Source organism: Mizuhopecten yessoensis, unplaced genomic scaffold (genome assembly GCF_002113885.1).
Source record: "Mizuhopecten yessoensis strain PY_sf001 unplaced genomic scaffold, ASM211388v2 scaffold1595, whole genome shotgun sequence".
Lineage (NCBI taxonomy): Eukaryota > Metazoa > Mollusca > Bivalvia > Pectinida > Pectinidae > Mizuhopecten > Mizuhopecten yessoensis.
This window is the reverse complement of record NW_018404125.1, coordinates 460,183-479,909: the sequence shown is the minus strand read 5'-3', so window position 1 is coordinate 479,909 and position 19,727 is coordinate 460,183. Positions and strand designations below refer to the sequence as shown.

At 36.7% G+C, this 19,727-nt stretch overlaps 1 protein-coding gene across 5 annotated transcripts in view; it reads left to right on the top strand.

Moving 5' to 3' along the window:
* LOC110465800 (DNA damage-regulated autophagy modulator protein 2-like) overlaps window positions 1–19,727 on the top strand; it is a 47,523-nt gene that overhangs the window by 15,816 nt on the left and 11,980 nt on the right. The window contains exons 1-4 of one of the 5 annotated variants that reach the window (XM_021521898.1): window positions 4,786–5,057; window positions 14,826–14,954; window positions 15,869–15,922; window positions 16,198–16,265. In XM_021521898.1, coding sequence (XP_021377573.1) covers window positions 5,053–5,057; window positions 14,826–14,954; window positions 15,869–15,922; window positions 16,198–16,265 — 256 coding nt within the window. In that variant the 5' untranslated portion in view covers window positions 4,786–5,052. Of the gene's footprint in view, window positions 1–4,785; window positions 5,058–8,203; window positions 8,318–14,825; window positions 14,955–15,868; window positions 15,923–16,197; window positions 16,266–19,727 lie in introns of those variants that run through there. The other 4 variants (XM_021521923.1, XM_021521931.1, XM_021521906.1 and 1 more) reach the window with 4 other exon arrangements.

The following is a 19,727-nucleotide window of genomic DNA, read 5'->3' as shown; positions in this document are numbered from 1 at the left end:
AGTGAATTTCGTTAATGTTTGTGTCACACGAATATTGCATGATACCTGATAGTAAATTGGGAATCAATATATTCACGACAAACGGCTTAAAAATGATGTTAAAGTACCGTACACAAGTTTTTGTGTATGCCCTATTTGACAGGGTCACGTTGTTTAATTGATCACTGGTAAATGTACACAGGATGGAGGAGGGGCACCTGTCGGAGAAAACAATCACGATCGTTACAGATAAATGAGCATTTTGCTGTACATCAGGTGACCAAGTCAACTACAAGTCGGAATGATTCTTTAACTGGCTATATAGATCGACGTACCACTGCCGAGAACTCTAACTATACACTGATATCTGTTTTTTACGTAAAGGCTATATAGCTTTGGTAAATCATTTTTGTAAAGAAACACACACATTGTGGGACTTTTTATAAATAAATTAATAAGATTGCGATATCCAAAACGAATTGAAAGGGAGATAACTGTAATTTTGCAACGTGTTCCTCCTTAGTGGCACTTGTAGTGGACCCCATCAGGCCGACCCCGTCTGATTCAGAAACACAAAGTTGCATGAGAGCTTTAACTAACGGAACTCGAGCCCAAAGTTTTACTGTTTTGCCCATGGGGAAAATTATCAAGTGAAGACTTTCGACATAAAAGAACATGTATACGGACCTATTTCAATTTGGTTTCATTGCCAACATCTACAGAGTAAGAATATTTCTCTTGCCGGATCACTGGCAACGCGGTATGAACTTAACTTCTTTACTGTTTACATAGCAAATCCCTGATAACGACGTCTCGTATCTCATATCATCATCAGAGAATTCAGCATTGGTACAGGTCATAACAGGATAAGATGGTGTCGTCATTGACCTTTGACCTTTCCCTTTACTATGATATAACATTTACAATTCTAACATCATCGATGGGTTTAAAGTTACATCATGTATTCAAAGATAAAAACTGGCACTTTTATCAAACAGATCACCACGGGTGGGTCTTGAATCAATTCACAATGACGTCATACTCTCCCATTATATATCGTTTGACACGGTCGACTTCCGTTGGTACTACATTTGTATGTTTAGCATGGCTCTTGTGACCCGGAACATTTACATCGTAATCATGTGTGGAAAGTCTAACCGATTTTAATTGCGTACGTCAGAGCATATTTATAACACGTTTCAAATGATGCGTAATTTTTCATAATTCCAAGGACAAATTCTCTCATAAATCGATATAAGCTGATATAACGGGTGTAACATCGAAACGTTTACAGTGGTACGCTAGATAACGTCTCTATACTGTAGATACAACTTTAGATTTATGTAGAAATGATATTCAGTACATAACGATATACATACGCTGTAATTCCTTCAAAAGCCCTCTCATATATAATGCACGTGCGTCTTACTTTTCTTCATTGCTAGAGGTAATCACAGCAGGTAAATACGTGATCTCTTCGTACTGTTTGTTAAAGTTGTCATTTCTGCTAGTTTTTACGTCACGTAAATTTTATTTACTAAAAGCATTTCTAAAAGTAACAACTACATGACCATCCCCTAAAACAAAAGACATCGAGAACATTCACTTAAACAAACGACATTATGAAAACCCATTAAAAAAACCGCCATCATCGAAATCCATGAAAACAAAAGACATTATGAACACACACTAAAACAAACGACATTATGAACACCCATTAAAGCAGACGACATTATGAACACACACTTAAACAAACGACATCACGACAACACATTAAACAAACGACATTTTGAAAAACCAACTAAACAAACAACATTATAAATACCCACTGAAACAAACGACATTATAAACACCGATTAAAACAAACGACATTATGAACCCGGCCACTAAACAAACGACATTATGAACCCGGCCACTAAACAAACGACATTATGAACACCCATTAAAACAAACGACATAATGAACCTGGCCACTAATCAAACGACATTATAAACACCCATTTAAACAAACGACATTATGAACACGGCCACTAAACAAACGACATTATAAACACCCATTAAAACAGATGACATTATGAACCCGGCCACTAAACAAACGACATTATGAACACCCATTAAAACAAACGACATTATGAACCCGGCCACTAAACAAACGACATTATAAACACCCATTAAAACAAACGACATTATGAACCCCCACTGAAACAAACGACATTATGAACACCCATTAAAGCAGACGACATTATAAACACACACTTAAACAAACGACATTTTGAAAAACCAACTAAACAATTAACATTATGAACACCCACTGAAACAAACGACTTTGTAAACACCCACTTCCACAAACGACATTATGAACAAACAAACGACATTATGAACCCGGCCACTAAACAAACGACATAATGAACCTGGCCACTAAACAAACGACATTATAAACACCTATTAAAACAAATGACATTATGAACCCGGCCACTAAACAAACGACATTATGAACCCGGCCACTAGACAAACGACATTATAAATACCCATTAAAACAAACGACATTATGAACCCGGCCACTTAATAAACGACATTATAAACACCCATTAAAACAAACGACATTATGAACCCGGCCACTTAATAAACGACATTATAAACACCCATTAATACAAACGACATTATAAACACCATTAAAACAAACGACATTATAAACACCCACTGAAACAAACGACATTATGAACAACCATTAAAGCAGACGACGTTATGAACACACACTTAAACAAACGACATCACGACAACACATTAAACAAACGACATTTTGAAAAACCAACTAAACAAACAACATTATGAACACCCACTGAAACAAACGATATTATAAACAACAATTAAAACAAACGACATTATGAACACCCATTAAAGCAGACGACATAATGAACACACACTTAAACAAACGACATCACGACAACACATTAAACAAACAACATTTTGAAAAACCAACTAAACAAACAACAATATGAACACCCACTGAAACAAACGACTTTGTAAACACCCACTTCAACAAACGACATTATGAACCCGGCCAATAAACAAACGACATTATAAACACCCACTGAAACAAACGACATTATGAACAACCATTAAAGCAGACGACTTTATGAACTCACGCTTAAACAAACGACATCACGACAACACATTAAACAAACAACATTTTGAAAAACCAACTAAACAAACAACAATATGAACACCCACTGAAACAAACGATATTATAAACAACAATTAAAACAAACGACATTATGAACACCCAGTAAAACAAACGACATTATGAACACGACCACTAAACAAACGACATTATAAACACCATTAAAACAAACGACATTATGGACACCCATTAAAACAAACGACATTATGGACACCCACTGAAACAAACGACATAATGAACACACACTAAAACAAACGACATTATGAACACCCATTAAAACAAACGACATTATAAACACCATTAAAACAAACGACATTATAAACACCCACTAAAACAAACGACATTATAAACACCATTAAAACAAACGACATTATAAACACCCATTAAAACAAACGACATTATGAACACCCATTAAAGCAGACGACATAATGAACACACACTTAAACAAACGACATTTTGAAAAATCAACTAAACAAACAACATTATGAACACCCACTAAAACAAACGACATTGTAAACCCCCACTACAACAAACGACATTATGAACACGGCCACTAAACAAATGTCATTATGATCCCGGCCACTAAACAAAAGACATTATGAACACCCACTAAAACAAACGACATTAAGAACACCCATTAAAGCAGACGACATAATGAACACACGCTTAAACAATCGACATTTGGAAAAATCAACTAAACATACAACATTATGAACAAACAAACGACCTGAGCAATCCGGCCCCTAAACAAACGACATTATGAACCAGGCCACTAAACAAACGACATTATGAACAAACAAACGACATGCAAACGACCTGAGCAATCCGGCCCCTATTATGAACCAGGCCACTAAACAAACGACATTATAAACACCCATTAAAACAAACGTCATTATGAACCCGGCCACTAAACAAATGACATTAGAAATACCCATTAAAACAAACGACATAATGAACCCGGCCACTAAACAAAAGACTTCATAAACACACTGAAACAATCGACATTAAAAATACCCCCAAGCGACATTATGTTCACACTCGAAGACAAAAGACGTTATGAACTCCTACTTAACGAAGGAAACAATGAACACCTGTTAATGAACACCCAAAATCAAACGTTATTTGGCAATATACCCACTTACAAAACAATTACATTGCGAACATACAATAAACCAAATACATCACAGATATATATTATAAACTAAACATTCGACAGTAGAGGTATGACCGTAGCAGGTAATAGGACGTAAAACACAAACAAACAAACAGTAGAAAAACACCCACAAAAAATCGAGGATTTTGAAATGTTATGCTGGTCTTTGCCTGAGCAACATCGGACAGTCCTTTGTTTGGTTGAGAACAAGTTACTGACCGCGACAAATCACCTCAATCAAACATTGGGCTAGGATTGCGGAGTGACACACTGCGAGATGGATGGGGAGACGTATCAATCCGTCAATATTGAGTGATGACCACTGTGTCGGGGCGCCTTTAGGGCTTACCACAATGGGTCATTCTGATCACCAAAGTGGGTGAATGGACCGCTAAACACTCAATTACGGTCGTCGAGTAAACACGTGTGTTAGATTGTTCCGGTGACCGTCCTTTCCTTGGAGACGGCGAAGATTCTTCGGCAAAGCTATCTTGTGTTGAGCTGGCAGGTCATTGGAATCGTAATACCGGTTCCAGTTAACAGCATTATTTATTTATACCCCCGTTGCCGACTCAGAAGGGACGAGGATTGAACTTCACTGTTCAGTAACATTACCGGAAGCTCTTTTTTGTCGGATTGGAGTTTGTCGTTGCAGTTTGTTCGGTACGATATTTACCGATTGACTTACTCCTGTAACAGACTGGGACTTAACATCTATATCGGAACACGCCGTCGTTTGTATGAGGTAGGTAAATTTAGTTTTTGATAAAACACTGAGGCAAAAATTCATTCTTGACATTCTTGAAATGAGCATAAAATCGTATTGCTTCGATCGTACTGTAGTACTGAATGCGTACTAAATGCCTCCATGATGCCAAGTCATCACTAACACATCTAATATACAGATACCTTCTGATCTACCTAAACTACCATCACTGAAACACATTGTGAACACAAGTAATTGCAGACTTCTTTTGCTTACACAAAAAAACAGCCGCCCTTCAAAAAATCGATTGGAAGGTCTGATTGAGTCTGTTCGAAGCCATGCTCATAAAATAGGGATTCGAGTTTTCTCACGTTACACTAATGATCATTTGAGGATTTGAGGAGGTTTAAATTTTTTGCAGACCGGTAATTATTGATTTTTGTCCTAGTTGCACTAAATCAGCGTCGATGTATGTTTGTCTCTAGTTGCAGCAGAGAGGGCTGGCTCAGGGGAGATATGTACCGGGCCACGCACCAGCCGTACGTACGGGCCGTTACATAAAACACGTATCTTCTACATGTATACCCATATGCTTATCAAGAGCGGAAGATTTTTTTTCTTTTCGAGATCTTAAAATGTTTCATGGATAAATAGATTTAAACTATTTTGAAATGTCTAATGGGAATCATCAAAACGAGACGTACTACCGTTGTATCATACAATCGCCTATAAATAGGCAGATGTTTTACTTTTATTAAAAAAAAAATAAAGTCCAAGCTAAACATTAAGCCCTTGTTAGCGAGATTTATATTATCTGTTAGGAATAGACTAGTGCCTTTATTTTGATTACACAGTTTGGAATGTACAAAATGTACATGATACTAAATTGACATGACTTATCAACCCTTTGATCGGCCACTTCTCGTCTCCACATTTGCGATTTGAACAAAACCTTCGTTTTTATCAGATAGTTCTTATAATAGCATCACAGTGTATGATTTGAATGAATGCCTTAAATCTATTTCGGAGCCTTGTTTAAATTATTTCCTATCGTGTCTTGAAACTGAAATACATGTATTTAGAGAATCTAATGCCAACTTCAGTAACAAGGATTGAATGGCCAAGTCGTCCCAACGGTTTTCCTATTGACGAATTGACCGCAGAGGACGTCCAGTGATACATCCTGTGGGAGAATGGACAGATGTTGACCAGTTCCGTGGCGTATTTCGATAGGATACATCAGACGATTCATATATATTCACATGGTTGTTCCACACCAAAATCATAAAATTACAAAAGGCATGAAGTATTAAGTTCCCCGACAGATCTCCGACTGTCAGGCGTGAACTACAAAGCACAGTTTAAGTTTCCATAAATTAAACGTATATAATATATATAAAGTATATGTTACAATGATAATCCGGAGTCAGCGAGCGCTGTCTATTTCTGTGAACTTTCTTCTATAAAGATCTCTTCTAGATATTTACGTGACAAACACTGTCATTGTCTTTTTAGTAGATCATCAAATTATTATAAATATAATCTTGTTTCTGGTAAAGTAAGATATGACCACTGCCAATTATCCCTGGGGTGTCTGTTCTTACCCTGGGTGGAAATTAAACACAGTTGTATGCACTTGCCAAAACTCATAAACTGTGGCTCGAGGGAATGTACATGATCATCAACGGGGTATCATAGAGGACATTAGTTTAACGAGGCACATGTTTATTCCGGGGGCCTTACAACCCATAGGCATACATAAATATAATATATAATATTACATACATATGTGGAGAGTGATCTCTCATGACATGCATACAGAACACAGAAAGTAACATATACATGTCTGTATACGATACACAAACAACATACTAACAGAGACGGGAGGTAACTCCTCGGCAATGCTATCGTGATTGCGATTACATAAATGCCAATTATTACTAAGTTTAATGAATATACATTTTACACCATTAACAATAATACTTGTATTATACAGACAGACAGACAGACAGACACAGACAGACAGACAGACAGACACACAGACACACAGACACACACACACACACACACACACACACACGCACACACACACAGAAGTATAAGTAATAATTATTTTTCAGTCTAGGCATGCTTTTCTTTGCATTCGAAATGATACATGAAATACATATGAAAGGTGTTTAACGATAACATTCGCTTCTAGCCGAAGTATGTTTTTCTTTACTTAACGACAGAATGCCAAGGTATACATGGTTACAAAACATACCTATTGCATACGTATTTGGAGAGTGATCTCGCATGACAAGCATACCGAACACAGAGAGTAACATAAACATGGATGTATAAAATACATCATAAACATAATAGTACAAGAAAAATTAACTTAAGTTAAATTTAACTTAGCAGACACATACTGACGGAGATGAGCCAATGTTACCTTGAATGGGATTACATTAGTGCTGAGTCAATCTACCACTTATGTACCACTTATTGATTAAGTTTAATAATACACATATGTTGTACAACATCAGCAATCATACTACTATTATACAGACAGACAGAAGTAAAAGTAATAATTCGTTTTATGTGATGACATGCTTTTCTTAGAATTCGAAATATACCTGAAATACATATGTGAGGTATATAACGATAATATTCATTTTTAGCAAAGTGCGTTTTTTCTTTTCTTAAAGGCAAAATGAATATATTTTCCAAGATTATTTAGTTCCTTAACATTATTTATACTTAAAGTTTATCACTATGTCAGCATTTCTGTCATGAATGAAGAAGCACCATCGCGAAAATAAACCCTCGCAAATATAAAGAGATTACTAGTATCCCGAATATAAAGGGATATCTAGAACCGCGAATATTAAGAGATTGTCTCATTATTTGTTTCGGTCACATTTGTTCGCGACCGTCTGAAAACTAATTAACCAGGAAAATTGTATTCAGAAGAAAAAGGTGCACGAGTACATAATCGCGAAATAACGCTGAAGCAGAATATTTGTACCCCGAAATATAGCTTATTTCCAGCAACCGATGCAGTGATAATCGTTGACCTCTAGGTACGTACCGTAGGATCATGTTGTGTGTATACACACAATGAACATGCATCGTTCTGGGTGCACATGACCTCTCGGCTCCTCCTTCCTGTTTGTCTCTGCCCAAGTGGGTTCATATATAAGTAATCATCCATCAAGACACGATGTGTAGACTCCGGAACGAGGAACGTTGTGAAGGTATAGATAAGAAATTTGATTGGATAGGACAAGGTATGGAAATGAAGGTCAGGTTTCCAGGTAAGAAAAAGTTCAAGGATAATTAGTTGTTATTGATCATATTTTAACAAAGACATAAATAAGGTATCCTTCCAGATATACATTTATTGGAACAATATAAAATATCTATCATGTATAAATTGTAATTTCAGGATGAGAATAAGTTGTGGGGAATGATAATAAAGGGGGGATACGCTAAGATTTAGCCCCTCCTACCCCTACCCTGACCCTCGAGGCAAGTTCAGTACAGAGTATGAAACGTTAGCGTGTCAAGGCCGAGTCTGGATGAACTGTACCGTTCACATTATTGACATTCCTCAACGACATAATTACTATCTCTGATTCCGTGGTATTCTGGCTTATTTCGTCGTCCTTTCCCTCCCAATACTCTATCACATATAACATTCTCCGTAATTGATCGTCCCTCCTGTAATTACCACTAACCCCCTTCTGTAATTACCCCCTCCCCTTCACCTTTTCCAGTGATCAACAGTCTCCCCCCTCCCTACATAGTACAGTTAATTGGTTGTTTCTGTACTTTTGTTTGTATGTGTTACTCGGTTACACCTATATAATCAGCTTAACTTTCTATACGACGAACATGGCCTTCCGTGTTTGTCACTCCGTTGAGACTGTATTGTTTATTATTTGGACGGGAGTATATTGTCACAAGTATCTAATACACAATAAAACAAAAATATTATGTCTTGAATTTCAAACACTTTCTTCACAATTTTGATCCATTTTTAGCTGGATAAGAGCTTACGGTCGCGAATCAGGGACACGTTCCTGTGTGATGTATTTATGTGTTGTGTAATCACTCATAATTTATCATAATTTTTATTTCATCATCAATATATATATATATATATGTGTGTACATTAATCGATAAACGTGACTTACCGTATGACGTCTGTCCACTGATATCTCGTGCATGACCCTTAGTCTTTTTCATATAAAGCACATCTATACGTATACCAAAGTTGTGGTCCAGTGTTGATAACAAATGTTTGTACCTCTTTATCACTGGACGATCATCTTAAACGTGTCACTCTAACACAGACTAGCCATTCCTGTGGAAAGATATAGATTTTTCACGTTATAGTTTTTTGCATGTTTATTATAATCAGGGGCGAAGCTAGCCCTTCTTCGGTGTGGATTCATTAAGAAGTGGGCCCAGGGCAGGGCCTTGATAGGGGCACAAGGGAGTTCAACAAGGCACTTTTTATCTGTTTCAAAATTTGATGGATTCACGTGCGTAACAGAGTAGAGGCAGCGCCTAATATTGGTTATAGCAACTGATCTCGGAAAAGCTTCCGGTCTAATCTGTTCTTCGTACTGTACCAAATATTTCTTTCTATTCCCTTCGTATGATACAGTCCCTGTTTCCTTACCCCTATACCTGATAGCCCCTTACTGCTTACTAGTTGGGTGTTGGTTTCGTCACTCTCTGTGTGTCTCCTTCCGCTTTCTCCCTTTCCCGCCATACCAGATCTAGCCACTAGTAGACTGGCCCTCGACTCTGGAATATTATATAGATATTAAGTTATTCAGAAACAAAATAACTCTAATACTTTTGTATCTGGTTCTAAACTAGGAGGTGATAAGCTAGTATTAAAACGAGAAACTCTTCATTAAATCTTAGGGGCTGGTAGCCAGTCTTAACCACTAGCTGTTCTTCTCCCTATTTCTCCGTAGTAACTTTTCCTCAATCTCTCCTTCCGTACCAGAAAACCACTGATTGTTTTTCTCTCTCTGTGTGTGCTCGTAACGGGGAGACAGTTACTGATTTCAACCGCTAACTGTTTTCCTCTCTCTAGCTCTCCATTTACCAGATAGTGACACTTAACTATTATAGGTTTTCCACCTCTCTCCCCAATAACATCAGATTTTCATGGTCTTCTTATTTTTTAGCTGAACGTTGTTATTGGTTTTAGAAAAAAATGCGATCACGAGATAATAAATTGAGTCATTGATAAAAACAAAGATAAGGACGGATTTGGTCAGTGTCGCCGAGTGAAGTATAAAACCCCGCTGGTGTGTGCTGAATTATACAGATTAACAGAGGTATTTTGAGGTTAACGAACAGTTGATATCACTGCCAACAAACTCATTACACCCTAGACGTATACTGTTACAGACGGAAACAGAATCTGATTCTATCTTCGCCAAAAGAGGCAGACAACATTATGTAGAGCCCCAGTGTTTATGGACACGTGTACAACTCTATCATACATCTAAACGACAACAGATTCGTCTGATAACTGCTTACCACATAATTGGCTGAAGCTCATTCCGTTCACCTTATCGTCCAACACATCGTGCCGACGAAAGTGACGGGAAAACCAACTCATCACTCCTGATGAGGTGTAACGTCAATTTGTCACGTGACTTGTCAATTAGCTGTCTTGTCACATCCTTAATGGTTGCGAAGCGTCTCATTGATCGAATTTCTTATCTTTAGCACTCCGACGCTTGAAGCAACGTACCTGATGTTGCTAAGATATCTAAATAACGCATTTTTACCGTTAAATATTCCTATCTGTCCGCCGTATCAGCTTCGTTCCGTACGTATTGTAAATGTACGGTATTTCAATCACAAATGTACCGTTGTAAATGTTAATTATTATCATCATCTTTGCATTTAAATACTTTCGAAATTTTAACAGTTTTTTCAGATGACAATTTTATAAGATCGCGTTACCAGTAGTATTGATTTGAAGTGTTGACTCATCCGAAAATGTGGTGTAGTCGAATCTCGTCAGGTTGAGGATGACTTGTTCTGGATATAGAAATTACAAATATTTCACAATACCTTAAATTGGAGTTAAACATCATTTATTTCAGTCATTTAGGATGTTTAATTGAAAATCAATGGTTATGTGATATCTAGACTGACAGACGATCAGTGTGAACAAAGCCTATATCTACTTGATCATATTTAGCGTATTGACCTGAAAACACAGATATGTTTAAGTCATTTATATGAAAGCTTAATCAACAGATAAATTAAAATATATGAGTTCCATCAAATTTAAACTTGAAATTTGTATTTAATCAGTATTAATATGAAATTTGTGTTTATTCAAAGTTAAACTAGAATTTTTATGAATAATCAATTATAAATTTGAAATATGTTTGCACTCTTTTTTAGATTCGTAATATGTGTCCTCAAAAGTTAAATGAAAATAACTTAATGTCAAATCTACGAAAAAACATAATACATATGATATATATATACCTTTGCTACTTAGCCTACTTTGAGCCCCCTATGGTTTGTTAGGATTTTTAATATAAACGATGCATCCGGAAAAGTAACATTCTTTGTACGTGTAATACCAAGACATGCACGCGTAGCCAATGATCACGTGATCTTGGAAAGAAAATGAAAATATGCATGAGTTATGAAGCCAAAACCCCAGCATGCAAATGATTCATTGTTGAAAAAGCTGGATCAGTAGTGTGTGAATAATGGAATGGCCATTTAGGTTACTAGACCAGGATAGAAACACAGTACACACATGCTATCGCTCCGTAATTATATACCACTAACTAATGGTACAGAGCCACTCAAACGTCCTCGGGTGATTTTCAAGAAACCAAATAGTCAACAACGTTAGCTTCGCGATTTGGACTTGAAAAGGAAAATAATAAAATAGTCATGCTATCAGTATTTTGCTTAAAATGTAGCTCAATGCATCATAAAATAAATGTTCATGACATATCATTATGTATTTGTTACGTGCGTTTTATTGATAACTATGCGTTTTGTTGATAAACATGCATTTTGTTGATAAACATGCATTTTGTTGATAAACATGCATTTTTTCGGTAATGATGTGTTTTTGCACGTGCATGTTTTTGGAGGAAAATGATCAGGCAAAATATTTGTTCAATGCGTGTTTTGGTTAAGACATGTAACAGGAAGTATTTAAGCACGTGCATGGTTTTGTTTAGATATGATCACGTGATGTATTTGAGATGGTGTATAAACCAGATCGTGACCACGTGATGTATTAATAAATTTGCACATTTATATAACCACTACTATACATGCTAATTGATGTATATTATAAGCGTATCTTACTGAATGCCATGATCACGTGATCATTGGCTACGCGTGCATGTTTTGGTATTTCCATGATTTATTATTTATTGATACATGTACAAGTTTATTGATGAAGAACAACCCCCGACACACTTGGATTCCATTGCTGTGCTATATCAGACACACACGTCAATGTATAGTGAGGTTTGGCCTGATGATCAATCGAGTTGACGGTCAGCTGATAATGAGTGGACATTAACGGCCATAGCTGTGTCCGACCTGTTAATCGACAAAGGTGCCGTTATGTACTCATCATTATACGTACTACAGACATGACTACCTGGTACTGATTTATGGACACGAGACAATCACTTATTATTCATCGACATAAACGTGTCAGCCGAGTTGTAATTGTTCCAGCTATATCTCCCTCAGGTGTGAGAGCTTTACGGCTCTCTAGTCAGACAGATATACCCATCATTCTGTTTGTAATTTTGCAATCTTTCTCTTTTGAAAACGTGAAATAGTAAAAAAAAAAAAAATGATGTACGGATGCAAGGTTATCGTGAAATTTGGGATTGCCCCGGAAGACTCTGTAAAATACACGTATGTAAGGACAGGTGCAAGGAACCGAGTTTTTCCGGAACTTCGCACTATTGTCTAAATCATATCCACCATAAGTTCTGGCGACATATATATTCTTGTCAATGAAACGCTTGGCATCCTATTTAACATGCCATCATCTACGACTCAAATGACTACGATGTTGGACTTCTTCTAACCTCACCAGAGTTCCCTTATTTTAATTTGATGAATGATATTTCTCAAGTTTTAGATTAAATATACGGGTTGCCAGACCTTCACATTTTAGTGGGTTTTGTTNGGGTTGCCACAACGGATTATACCGCCGCCTCCAAAATACCGAAATTTTGCCCTGTTTTAAGTGTATCCCCGTCATCTAAACACGTTTGAGAGTACTCCGCCACGTGCACGCAGGCACCTGCATATACACACGTAGCTGGTTAATAGGGCAATCAGTCGTATTGCATGGTCAATGTGGTTTCTATCACAGGAGAGTTCCGTCACCAGCCACTGTGTAATTATGAGATATCCTATCGCCGTTTTATCTTTTTACGTTCGTGATTAAGCGGAAGGAACTCCGATTACGTAAAAGAGTCCCGGTTGGCGGTTAGACATCAAACAAATGGTGGGATGAATGAAAAAAAGTTACTCGCACACTTAGAAATTATAAATGGAAAAATTACACGATAGCGAATAGGTCCAAGATATGTCTAGATAAAGTCACTTAGGTCGCAAATTTCACTTTAAAGATTACGTACAAGGTTGTATAAATAAAACTCATCATCAGGAAGACCAGTAGCTCACTGGTATCGTGTCAAACATCATATATCAAGTGATGACGTAACGAAAGTAAATAGTAAATAAACTAGACAAGTTTGAAATACCAAATCAAAAACACGTTTGGATTTGTTCAATAAATACCTCTTTAAAGTTCTTATTTTTTTTATTAAACATATGCTTTCAAACATTTTTAAGTTTTGTGGTACGTTTGAAATAAAAGAGCAGAACATAAAAATACATATACAAGCATTCATTCACCACTTGCTTAATCTCGGCAGCCCTAATGAGACTGTGTATGACACCAGACAACTGCCTTCAGACCATGCTACCGTTGTGTAGAGGTGCAGACAGCTGACGACCTAACCCCATTGTTTATGGTATGCATTTGTGCCATGTTTTTTCCTTCCTGTCAGTTTTAATGCCATTGAGAACTAAATCAAAGCTGTATATATCACGTATTGTGAATCAATTAGAGGGTCAAAACGCATTATAAACATACCTTTTTGATAAAAACTTTTATTATTCAATTGCCGAGCACGTTTGTTTGTTTTCTCTGTTTTGTGATCTTTTAAAATCAATGTTGATAAATGGACTGAATTATAAAAGAAAAAAAAACATATTCAGGCGGTATGTTATAATATTAAAAATCTCCGTAATACTTTTTTCGAGAATATGCAAATGATTATTCGCGAGAATTTTAAACCGCGAAGTAAATAATGACAGATAGAGCCTTTGTACATGTGCCTGTAAATATTCATAATTCCTGCGAAAACAAAAACCTCGAGAAAATACACTGGGGCGCAACACCGGATAGTCACCGTTACCCGTGTTCGAACCCTCGGCCCCTGTTGGGTGTGTATGTGGCTTCGATTCCCTGACTATTTTAAGCTAGAAGGTGATCGACCCAGCTGTTTGGTGAACTCTGTATAGGTATCGTGTTTATAGCAACCGCAGCGTCACAGGGGTGTTGTGGTAATAGTGCTTGTAGAAACAACACGAGATCCGACCGAACGGATAATATATACCAAACTCTTTTTGGATTTACACTCAGCGACCTTATTTTTCAAAAGTATAAGTTTAACATTTGATTTGATAGCATTCTTTTTTTTTGTTTTACAGACTTGAAGTAGAAGAGGTTAACGAAATACGTGGTGTCATGAGTTTAGCCTGTCTGGTCTGTCTGCGCAGGCGCCTGTATCTACTTCCACTCATCACGACATTATGGATTATCATGTCACTTTTCATATCGTAAGTTATCTTTTTTTTTGTTATTTCGATCACTTAGCAAGAGATGTAAGGATAAAAAAGTGCTTTGAGTGAGCTGGTGTGGTAGTTATGTTAACAAGTTTCGTCAATATGAAGCTAGCAATCTTCCGGAACTGAGTTGGGTTCCATACATAACGTTATTATTTGATAATTACGAAGGCTGTTCATATCGTTCAATTAAAATGTGATCAGGGTATCATAATGTATCGTTTCTCCTGAAAGTGTACCTAAAATTCAGCCGTAGTTGTTATTTTACCAGACAATTCTAAATGGCCGATTTCCATTAAAGTTTACGAATACGTAAGCGTTGCTACGTGAATCAATGATGCAGTATTTGTTAGCAATGGTATTGCATCTGTTTGGATTTCCATAGCTCTGTAGGAGCTTTGTTGGTTTCAGGCCCACTATCTGTAGAACTCTGTAACATTTAAAACCTAGATTGTTGTTTGTAGACACACAAATAACACATTCACTATAGCAATGGTGCCAGACTGTTCCATTTCTTATAAATTAATTCTCATATGATTTAAAACCCGAACAAAAAGGCACACTATGTCTGCATCTAAGGCCAAGTTATAATTGAAACAAATTTACCTAAATCAACATTTTGTATTTCGTTTCAACATTATTACATAATATGTATTTCGAGCTTTATCAGCAATGAGCGTGCATTAAACTCAGTTACAGCAGAATTATATACCTAAATATACAGGGGTCCTTGAGACAATCACACAGGGGGAGTACTAAACAATGAACATACAGTATCGTGTATTACAATAAGGAGGTATCTGTGTGAGGAGGGCACATTATGTAAATGTACGTGCGCGATCTGACTAGGGTGGGGGATAGGGAGGGACATTTCATTTATATTTATACCGGAATACTTTTGTTTGTAGATATGGAATAGCAGTGAGCTATGGCCATACGGAGCCAGACTTCCCTTATATAAGGTAAGAATCTTTACAGAAGTTTTTGATAAATAAGTCACCCTTTTCATAATTTGGAAAAATAATAAAATAATTAATTAAGCTCAGAAAAAAAACTCGATTAGTCTCTATCTCAACATCACTATTGCATACCTGCCTGAGTACAAGATGTTAAATATTACTTTTGTTTGATTCTTCGCCTCAAACTCCAATCTAACCTATACTGTCTCTGACACTCGAACTAGTAGGAACTGTGCAGTGAATGTCATGGACGCTGTACCTTGCTTTTATTCGTCTAGTCACACAGCCATTGAAGCACCAGAACGATGTGTCTTCGGTCAGCTGGTCAATATAGGAGCCGTCATGCGTGAGTAAACACCTTTATCATCTCGTACCAACGCGTCAAGTGAAACCTTTTTACTCCGGATACTTTGCAGTCACAGAGATAAAAGAATTTCGATTTCTCCACAATAACGATACCAGCATATTAATCTTTATTTTTTTCACCTCGTTTTTTAATATTAACACACGACAGACATGAGTGGTTTCATCATAGTCAAAACTAAAATCAAAAGCCCTTACGGAAAAACGAATGTTGCCGGGTTATCACAATACCGATCAAAGACTCTGGTTACTGTAATCCTATGGTTATTCATAAAAAATAATCAGCAAATTTTGAAACAACATTTTTTCTTTTGCTTTGTCTTATTTCCCCAAAATAAACTCACAAAAACAAGTTAGCGGTGTGTTTCACCATGAAACCTTTTTCGAAATCATCTGTTTTCATTCTTTTCACAAGCCGATCACAGCAAATTATAGATTAGGTCTCAACGAATGGTTCATTGTTTTAATTCGGTGCATAATTTTTAGATAAAACCTGCATTCCTAAGCGTGATCGATACACTGGTTCATTACAAGTACTCCGTACACTTGTACCGACATTGTACATGGGGTCGAACTAGTCGTATCCCTAGCTAGTCCTTGACATTGTATAGGGGGTCGAACTAGTCGTATCCCTAGCTAGACAGGACTGAAACTGGAGATCAACAAATTCATTCCTTTTGATAAATGATATAAGAGAGATTGAAAAAATACGATATTGGGGATTCGAAATCAAACTAAGATTTTATTCGAATTGATATGTATATAAGCAATTACTGATCATCATATATGAAAATTGATATTATGTATCTATATGTATATTTTGTATATTGTAACATCGGGTTCACCTTTCAAATTATGCAGCGAAATGATTTCCCTACATCTTCCATTGTGTAAGAGTCTGACTATAAGGAGGGTTGGTAGTATACAGAGCTGGTCCACAAACAAGTGTTTTGATCATAGGAAGATTCCAACTTGAGCCATCACTGCCAGTTCATTGTAATGAACACCTTTTGTTTTATCAATTGTTTTATTTATCGGATTATGAATTAACTGATGTTCTATTGGGCAGTTCATTGTGTTATCAGCTTTCCTCGGAGGACACTGGGTATTTAGATTAGGACCTGTATCATATGTATGTCAAATGATAAAAACATATCATAATTAGTTTACTTAATATGAACATGCGCATGTAGTACAAAACACCACGATCTTTCTTTTCTTTGTTACTTCCATTATTCTTAATATTGAAACAGTGGGTTACCGAAATAGCTGATGTAGTGTAGGGGTGTCACAATATGCAAAGAGTGTATTACGATATATTGCAATACAAATTAAATGTATTGCGATACGTATCCCGATATATTGTCATAGGAAGTATGTGCTCAATTTTATGATAAGTTGGTGTCAGAATGTTATCAAACTTAATCATATATAATATGGATTACATATATTTAAGATTTTTGTCAAACCAACCATCGATTACAATTTGTAGTAATTTGCAAAGTTAAAACGCCAAGCAGTTACATAAACATGCTTTTGAAAAATATTGCGATACAGCAATATTTCATCTCTGTATTGTGGCACGATATGATATACCCGTGTATCGCGATATACACACACAACATGTACCCGTTTTCCGATGTATTGTGACAGCCCTAATGTAATGCAATGTAATTTGTTGGTGCTCATATTGTTGCCACTTGTAAAATATTCATATTTGAAGGAAATGATAAGGTTGTGTATAGCAATACTTACAATATTATTAAACTGATCCCAATAAATCGGGTTTTAATCCAATTGTCGACGCTTCTCGAATCTAAATACCCTTGTTATCTACAATTTCTGGTTTGTATAGGTTTTGATGTTTTCTATACGTCAACAGTTCATGTTATTGAATCTACTCAGTATACCAGTTCAAAGTGAAGCTTGTTTAAAAATTCTCTCTGATATTTTAAATCGGATTTAACACAATTTACATAGTAATATATACGAAAAAAGGGGTAATGTAGGTTTGTACAGGATACCGAGTAATGTAGGTTTGTACAGGATACTGGGTAATGTAGGTTTGTACAGGATACTGGGTAATGTAGGTTTGTACAGGATACTGGGTAATGTAGGTTTGTACAGGATACCGGGTAATGTAGGTTTGTACAGGATACTGGGTAATATAGGTTTGTACAGGATACCGGGTAATGTAGGTTTGTACGGGATACTGGGGAATGTAGGTTTGTACAGGATACTGGGTAATATAGGGTTGTACAGGATACCGGGTATTGTAGGTTTGTACAGGATACCCGGTAATGTAGGTTTGTATAGGATACCGGGGAATGTAGGTTTGTACGGGATACCGGGTAATGTAAGGTTGTACAGGATACCGGGCAATGTAGGTTTGTATAGGATACAGGGTAATGTAGGTTTGTGCAGGATACCGGGTAATGGAGGTTTGTACAGGATACCGAGTAATGTAGATTTGTACAGGATACCGGGTATTGTAGGTTTGTACAGGATACCGGGTAATGTAGGTTTGTACAGGAAACCGGGTAATGTAAGTTTGTACAGGATACCGGGTAATGTTGGTTTGTACAGGATACCGGGTAATGTAGGTTTGTACAGGATACCGGGTAATGTAGGTTTGTACAGGATACCGGGTAATGTAGGTTTGTACAGGATAATATTAATAATATACAACATTTGATATAGCGCCCTATCTAGCTAACATGAGCCACTCTAAAGGGCTTTACAGTACATAGATATACAATGTTTTACAGTCAATACAATTAGCATATATATTAATCAATACAATATATAGGAATTCGCAGGAGCTGCCTTATCAGGCGCTTGCTACTAGTCCTATGCCACCTGGCTAATATCTCCCTATGTGTGTATGCCTGCGTGTGTGCTGGAAATGTATTGTGTCCGGGTAATGTAGGTTTGTACAGGATACCGGGTAATGCAGGTTTGTACATGATACCGGGTAATGTACAGGATACCGGGTAATGAAGGTTTGTACAGGATACCGGGTAATGGTTTAGGGTTTTCTTTGCCATTTTATACCATTACGTAATTATCGCCCTTTCACCATTTCGTGATAAAAATGCCGACATCCATTTTGTCCGAAAATACTGTGTAAAGTGATGCCCTGTTAAAACTAGGAAACCTTGTTTAAGGTCTGGTCGGTGCATATTTCCGGATTGTATAGGGTTTGTTTTAGACAGGATAAACGTGATGAGTCGTACTGCATGGTCTGGTTCATACAAATGTCCGGAGTAGACAGAGTTCAATTAGGACGAGCTTAATTTCAAACGTTTTAATTACACAGAACACTGGGACTTAAGCATTAATAGGATGGAATATGGAGATGCCTATGGATGTTAGATAAACTATAACTATGATGGTAACACATTTCATAACAGAATATGCTGTAACATTTTCAAATTGGTTCAGT